This window comes from Fusarium tjaetaba (genome assembly GCF_013396195.1).
Source record: "Fusarium tjaetaba strain NRRL 66243 chromosome Unknown NRRL66243_c0000479, whole genome shotgun sequence".
In the NCBI taxonomy this organism is placed as follows: domain Eukaryota; kingdom Fungi; phylum Ascomycota; class Sordariomycetes; order Hypocreales; family Nectriaceae; genus Fusarium; species Fusarium tjaetaba.
Window position 1 is genome coordinate 1 of NW_023501675.1, and position 7,619 is coordinate 7,619.

General features: G+C 49.9%; 3 protein-coding genes across 3 annotated transcripts; 2 read left to right on the forward strand and 1 right to left on the reverse strand.

Annotated features, from left to right (window-relative positions):
* Positions 1–1,138: 1,138 nt before the first annotated feature.
* FTJAE_13796 (ubiquinone biosynthesis methyltransferase) lies at positions 1,139–2,119 on the reverse strand (the record flags this gene model as incomplete). The annotated part of the gene is made up of 2 exons (XM_037346972.1): positions 1,139–1,796; positions 1,854–2,119. The coding sequence occupies 2 exons, from the start codon at positions 2,117–2,119 to the stop codon at positions 1,139–1,141; spliced, it is 924 nt and encodes a 307-aa protein (XP_037199181.1).
* Positions 2,120–3,231: 1,112 nt separating this feature from the next.
* FTJAE_13797 (pyruvate dehydrogenase (lipoamide) alpha chain precursor) lies at positions 3,232–4,634 on the forward strand (the record flags this gene model as incomplete). The annotated part of the gene is made up of 2 exons (XM_037346973.1): positions 3,232–3,807; positions 3,861–4,634. 2 exons carry the CDS (start codon positions 3,232–3,234, stop codon positions 4,632–4,634), a joined length of 1,350 nt encoding a protein of 449 aa, XP_037199182.1.
* Positions 4,635–6,954: 2,320 nt separating this feature from the next.
* On the forward strand, positions 6,955–7,544 carry FTJAE_13798 (e3 ubiquitin ligase TRIP12; the record flags this gene model as incomplete). Its single annotated transcript, XM_037346974.1, has 2 exons — positions 6,955–7,265; positions 7,493–7,544. 2 exons carry the CDS (start codon positions 6,955–6,957, stop codon positions 7,542–7,544), a joined length of 363 nt encoding a protein of 120 aa, XP_037199183.1.
* Between the last annotated feature and the right edge of the window lie 75 nt (positions 7,545–7,619).

Here is a 7,619-nt window from a genome sequence, read left to right on the forward strand (position 1 = left end):
CTCCCCAACCTGCCCCAAGCTCGAACAGTCCTGCCCCCGCCCCGCCCAGCAAAGACACCGAGAAGGCCACAGCTCCGGCTTCCGCCCCAGCTAATGGTTCAGCGCATCCTGAGCGTGTTTCTTCTCCCGCTCCCAAGACACCTGCCTCGGACATCATCGGTCTTTTCATTATGAATGTCAACACCGAGGATCAGTGCCGAGATCTGTTCAGCGAGGAGGACAAGAACAAGATTCTCAAGGTTGACAAGTGGGGTAACTCAAACAAGGTTGTTCAGTTCAAGACGACAGAGGACCGTGATGCTGCTTTGGCCAGACTTCCTGAGGATGTCAAGACTAGAACCCAGGAGGATCGATCCAAGCCTCTGGTCAAGATTTTCCAACATCGTGAGGGCAAGACATATGCCAACCGAGGTGGTGCTGGTAACTGGGGCGCCAGCGGACGCGGCGGTGCCACCAACACCAGTGGATATCGCAGCGCTGGAGGAGCCAGTGATTCCGAATCTAACCGACGCGGTGGACGTGGTGGTCGCGGCCGTGGCGGAGATCGTGGACGGGGTGGACGTGGTCGAGGAGGCCTCAAGGGCGAGACAGGCACCTCTTCGCCTGCCGCCGCTCCCGCCACACCCGCCGCCGATTAATACCATACTCAAAATTTGAGTGTCACTAAACAACCGTTATGAGGGCATGGTCCTTTCCATGCGCCTTTTATTATCTTTGCCTGCTTTTTTTTGGGCATCACCTGCTTGTTACGCCTTGATCTGATCTGATAGGGGCTTAAGCAACAGGAAAAGCGAGGATATCTCACCGGCCTCGTTTTCATGTATCGTGTACCTAATGAGATTTCGGAGTCGAAAATCCTTGACATCGAGGGTACGGCTTCTTTAGTTTTGACCTGTATGGAGTTCAGTTGTGAAGAGAATTAAAAAAACATCGTTCTGGGCCCTGGAAAGCATTTCGGAGACGTGGATGTGATGATGACGTTCACGGAAGCTGGATTAGGGGGAGTAGGTTGAGGAACGATTTGGAATGAATTAACTTCCTATTGTACAATGCTAGACTCTGATTGACTATTCGTGATGCTGATCGTGATTGATGGACTATTTTACAGACTAAATTACATGTGTATCTTTTAGCCACCTCATACGGGCTTCATTCCCTTGTGAATAGCGGCAATACCGCCAGTCAGGTCCTCGTAGCCTTCTCCAGCAACGACAAAACCTGCATCCTTGATCATGTTTCTAAACTCGGTCTGGCTGGGAAATCTCTCAATACTTTCGACCAGATACTGGTAGCTGTCGCGGTCCCCTGCCACTAGTTGACCGATTAAAGGAATGCCCTTGAAGGACCACTGCTTATAGATAGTGTTGAAGATGGGGTGCTTGTCAACCTTTGAAAACTCAAGGCAGGCAAATACACCACCAGGCTTCAGAACCCGGTGGGCTTCCTTCAAAGCAGCTGGGATGTTGGAGAAGTTGCGAATACCGAAGGCAACTGTGTAAAGATCGAGCGAGTTATCCTCAATCTGAGAGGGCAGGACTTCGGCGTTTGCCTCGAGAAAAGAGAGGGCGGATTGGTGGGACGCAGGGAGTGCAAGAGAACGTTGGCGACCAACTGCTAGCATATCGGGGTTGATGTCGGAGATAATAACGGAGACATTGGGGTTGCAGTTGAACTCATGAGCGTGCTGAAGGTGTCGGAAAGCGATATCGCCAGTTCCGCCAGCAACGTCGAGGATGCGCTGAGGTTGACCAGGGGGGTTCGTAGCCCCAGGGTTGAGGGAAGAGATAAAGTAGTCCCTATGTTTCAATGTTAGTCTGTTACACTGTGCGGTATAATTAAGAGACTGAACGCACTTCCATAGACGATGAATACCCAGAGACATAAAATCATTCATCTTATCGTAGGATTCGGCGACACTTGTAAATACACCAGCAACACGCTGCTGCTTCTCTGCTTCAGTGACAGTCTCGTATCCAAAGTGGGTAGGTCGATCAGATGTAGGGGTTGATTTGTCGCCACGGACGGCATTGGTAGAGCAAAATGGCCGAACGAAAGTAGGAGAGCATCTCGAGGGTTTCAATGTGCGGGAGAGGCCCCGGAGGGCTGTACGCGAGGCCATTGTGAATGTGGTTGGGCCTCGGAGGTTATGGGAAGCTCTGGTTGAGGTCAGTTCGAAAATCATACGAGGCTGAGAGTTGGAGTTTTGTGGTGGGTCAGAAATCGTGGCGCGCCAGCCTTGTAGCCACAGTGGCTGACATTGATCCCAATGTCGAATTGAGAGACTGGCAGCGAAGAAGGATAATAGAGATATCTCATCTCACCTTTAGACGCTTTCTCCAGAGTCGGCAACGGTTGAAGCATTACCCTTGTTCTTTTCTTGGCGGTGCTTCACGATGACTTGAATGAAGGTGCGCACCCGGGTCTTCAACCACCAGGCAAGGAGTGCAAAAATTGCGAAGAGGGTAAGGAAAACGATTGCGATGGCTACTGCTGGAGTGGCAGACATGTCGAAAATCGTTTCGAAGAGCTGGATTAGATGTTACTACTGGCGATGTCTTTCACGGTGTTGTTGTGCAGAGATTAGAGGTAATAAGGTTGAAGATGTTTCTTTATTACTTCAACTGTATGCTTGGTCAGTTTTGACAGTGATTCTATGTACTGGTTGCCATGGTGCATATGGCTACATATTGACTGTGGTTGAGATTCACTGGCAGCTGGTGACAGCTGCAATTAAAAGTGGCAGATGCTAGAGCTGGGACTGGATCCATCCATGGAGAACTGGAGTTTATCGCGAGTGTGGGGTAGAGCGATAAGAACTTTGTGTGGGGGATAAGTCGGGGTCCTCATGGCTATCATGGGTTTCGCTTTATGGCCAGCATCAAACATGACATGATGAATGGTTGGTCAAGGCTGGAGGCACAGTGTAAGGTTTGGCAAGGAAGTCGACCAATTGCCGAATAAGTAAGACACCCCTGGAAACAAATATTGGCTGAGGAAGCCGAACATCGTCAAACCACGGCTTATTACTATCTCGCCGTCTCGGCTTTCACGGGTTGGAGTCGGCTCAGGATGACGTCGCTTCCTTGCGGTCTCAGACACAACAGCCCCTCGGTAATACGGTCTGCTATCTATCTGGCGTATCATTGACGTCCGGCGATTTGAATAAAAGAAAACATAGCCCAGATCTCAATTGAGACCCCAGAAACCCAAGCACCCACATACACATTCATCATGAAGTCCCGAGCTCTGCGTCAAGTCGCCCTGCGGCGGGCCACCCTCTCTAGACCACATGTAACACCCATTGCTATCCGATCAGCCAGCAGTGTATCGCAACGGCCCAATTCCAACTTTGTCTCCTTTCCTGGTGCTTTGAAGAGCGCATTCACAAGCTCTCTCAAGTTCGAAGACCCCGAGTCGTATCCTGCCTTATCGACGTATCGCGTTGTTGACCAGCATGGAGTTGTGGTGGATGAATCGTTCAAACCTGATATCTCCGATGAGGAGGTTATTCGTCTATACAAAGATATGGTCTTCATCTCAATTATGGACCTGATTATGTTTGATGCGCAAAGACAAGGTCGATTGAGCTTCTACATGGTTAGTGCTGGCGAGGAGGCCGTCAGCATTGGAAGTTCAAGCGTGCTCGACAAAGACGATGTTATGTTCTGTCAATACAGAGAACAAGGCGTGTTTAAGGAGCGAGGATTTACAGCCAAGGATTTCATGAGCCAGTTGTTTGGTAACAAGAACGACCCAAGTCGAGGACGCAGCATGCCTGTCCATTATGGAAGCAAAGAGCTGAATATTGTAAGTACGATGCGAGTTGAAACCGTCATTCCAAAACTAACACGGGGTAATAGCATTCAATTTCGTCTCCATTAGCGACACAACTTCCCCAGGCTTCCGGTGCCGCTTATGCTCTCAAGATGCAAAAGCTTCAGGACCCCAGTTCCAAAGCTCGTGTGGTAGCGGCATACTTTGGTGAGGGTGCCGCTAGTGAAGGAGACTTCCACGCCGCTCTCAACATTGCCGCAACACGATCGTGCCCTGTTATCTTCATCTGCAGAAACAACGGATATGCTATCTCAACGCCTACGCTAGACCAATACCGTGGTGATGGTATCGCCAGCCGTGGTATTGGCTACGGTATCGATACGATCCGAATAGATGGTAACGATATCTGGGCCGTCAGAGAAGCTACAAAGAAGGCACGTGAGATGGCCCTTGAAGATGGTGGCAAGCCAGTTCTCATTGAAGCCATGACCTACCGCGTCTCTCATCACAGCACATCAGATGACTCGTTCGCCTACCGTGCGCGTGTAGAAGTTGAAGACTGGAAGCGTCGCGACAACCCTATCACTCGACTACGAAAGTGGATGGAAGCAAAGGGTGTCTGGGATGAGGCCAAGGAGAAGGAGGCTCGCAGTGATCTTCGCAAGGAGATATTGAAGGCGTTCAGTGAGGCAGAGCGGGAGAAGAAGCCCCCGATCCGGGGCATGTTTGAGGATATCTACGAAGAGTTGACAGATGATTTGAAGGCGCAGATGAAGGAGCTTAAGGAGATGCTGGATAAGTATCCCGAGGAGTATGATGTTGCTGAGTTTGAGGGTGGTAAGGATAGCTTGAAGCCATAAGATAGAAGTTGTAATGGGGCGATGAATAGCTCAACCGATGCAAAATCAAAGAACAATCTCGAATGATATTCTAATCAATTCAGCAAAAAAATCAACCAGTGTGGGTATAGTTGTAAGTGACATCAGTTTGTGGTTCTTGTTAGTAATGTGTTATGCGCCCACCAGATGACCTTGGTTTCGAGCATATCTCGTGGAGTTTATTATGGCCAGAGGTGTTCTTCTGAAAGCCATAATAAGCTTAGATCTTATGCAAATACTAATGTAGTCTGTTCCTCCATCCCGTCTAGTACAACAAGATCCAAAGATCAAAGTACCTTGTTGTCACGCGGGCAGCTCAGAATTATCCAAACAGCGACATAATAATGAATCATCCGAGAATGACGATAAGCCTCAGTAAGCCAGAGTCAGTTAACCGTCTCGTCTTTGTGCTACGAACATGATTTCTATTAAACTACAGAAGCTTTTAGTCAAGTAGCTTGAGGCTCTCTTGGCCTAGTCAGCCGTGCAATATCCGATCGCCGATGTTGATGGTTAAGGTAGAGATGGATGGCTGTCGCACTCACTAGCGTGACCTCTCCAGTGGGGTTTACTGAGTAAAGGTACGGAGTAGTCTATAGACGCCACTATGGACCTAAGCGGGCCGCTCCACATGCTGAGAACGGATCTCAAGCCGCACCTTGATAATATTGTTTCGTGATGTTGAATCACTATGGACTGTATCTTTACATGGAAGATCATTCCAGTACTAGATCGTTTCCAAGGGAACTCCATGAGTGTGGTTATTCAATGTATGACAACAGTTATGACTAAAAGGGATGATAACTGCATCATGTATGGAGTAATGTGAACAGAAACGGCACAAGACCACCCAGCCATGTTAGAAACAGAAGCCCCTCCGCCCCTCTCTGAGCCGGCACAGTGCATGTTTGTTTGCAGTCGATAAGGCTGGCTCAACAGAATCACAGTGCCTTGAGTTCGTGGAATACATGACAAGTCTCCAGCTTTATCGCAAACGAACCTTAGGTCGTACTCCGTACACTCAGTGCTGCATGTGTTTTTCGCCTCGAGCCGTGTGTCCAGTGTCCTCAGGGCCGCAGATAGTGGAGTCGACCAGCTCACACACGTCAACCCGACTTGACCGTCCGTCAACCACCACATCCATCCAATTGAAGAGCCATCATCCTCCCTCTTCTCCCCCCAGACAAGACTCGTATCTGTAAACCCAAAACCCAAAAAAAACACCACTCACCTTTCTCCTCCTCTCATCTTATTCTCACCTCCAGAGTGGCATTTCTCCCCGGGACTTTATTCTGTAACTTCAAGTCTGGCCTCATCTGCAGCACAGAAAGATATCCTTAAACCGCATCATCTCTACACCGTAACTACTTCACCTTACCTTAATCGATAACCCGCTATCGCTCTCGTCATCAGTTCATCGCCTTCTCGACTTTCGGAGAGAAACAACGACCCCGCCGCGCCCGCGCCTGCCCGCTGCCTTCCTGATGGCGTAGGTCGTCTGGGCATGGCAGAACGAACATCGGCAGGTGATAACGAAGTGCGACTTCCTTCTACCTCGACAACCTCAACTGCCAATCTCTCTCCCGCTTCCGCCGCTTCTTCAGCCCATAGGTAGGGTCAACCCTTTTATCCTTCCCCGTCTATCTCCATCCTTGACTTCTACTGTCACTCGACTGCACTGCACTGGCCTACGTCTGCTTCACTTCACATCATATCACTGCACTTCACTTTTCATTTCTTCACCTCGTATCATCTGCCTTGCGCCTGCGTTTGCGTCTCCATCTCGTCTCGTCTTGTCTGTTACTCACCCTGTCGCTCCGCTCTTTGCGTCGCTCAAACGGGACAGACACCCTCGTCATCCCAGCGCCGCCGCTGCTCGGCTCGTGGCTGCTCTGCTACGTTGCTGAATCACGCACATCGAGACAAGAAACCGCAAAACGCATTTCGCACTCCCCATGAAACTTGCACGCATGCACGCCTGTCTTTAGTCAACTGCTGTTTTTGTCCACCCAGACTTTTTTCGACGTTGGCCCGAAAACTATCTTTCAGCTAGCTATAGCTGTTTAATAGCCTTCTTCACTGACAAAGCTCTGTCATCCTTGGCCACAACCTAGGCTTTTGTAGAGCAAACACTGTCTTTGAAGCATTTGACTTTTCAGCCACGGCTCGTGCTCGTGCTTCCTCTTTCTCCTTCTCCTTCTTCTTCTCCCTCCATCTTCCGTGCGACATCCGTCAACATCATCTCTCACATCTTCCCCATTATTTGCCTTAACGCAGATGTATCGTCAAGCTCACGACAATTATGTCTTCTAGAATCACCAGATCTTCGGCTCGTCAAGCAGCGAGTCAGGCAGCCCAAACTAACAATATTGCTCCTGCCGCTGCTGACGTCCCGGCCGTACCCTCCACTACTCCATCCACACGCAAGCGAAAAGGGCTCGCCGCCGAGAAGAGCCCCAACGACGCACTACCACCCTCTGGGTCTTCAGGTCGACGGTCCAAGAGACAAAAGATCCCCGAAGCCGTTTCACCTCCGAACACCAACCATAACAATCACATCACATCAAGATCTCGGCGAAAGGGAAAGCCCGCTGTTGATATGGACAGCCCGGAGTAAGTCTTTGATGCAAAGTGCTTGTAGCTGGTGGCTTAGATTCAATGTATTAACGACCCTAGTAACAACCAACCCGGATCTGCGCATCCTGCAGAGACCTCCATTCCCTCGGGTTCTTCTAGCAGAAAATCGAGCCGTTCTAAGAAGACCACGGGACCTCCGTCAGGTTTGTATATCCCGTGGATAAGTTGGCTCTGTTGAAGTACAGAACTGACGATGATTGTAGAGCCCACATCTGGTACAACTCTGACCACCCGAAGATCGAAACGGAATCTTGACAGCGCAGTTGATCAAGATACACCGATGACGGGTACCGACGAGAACAAAGACCCAGGACCACCACCACCCCCTCC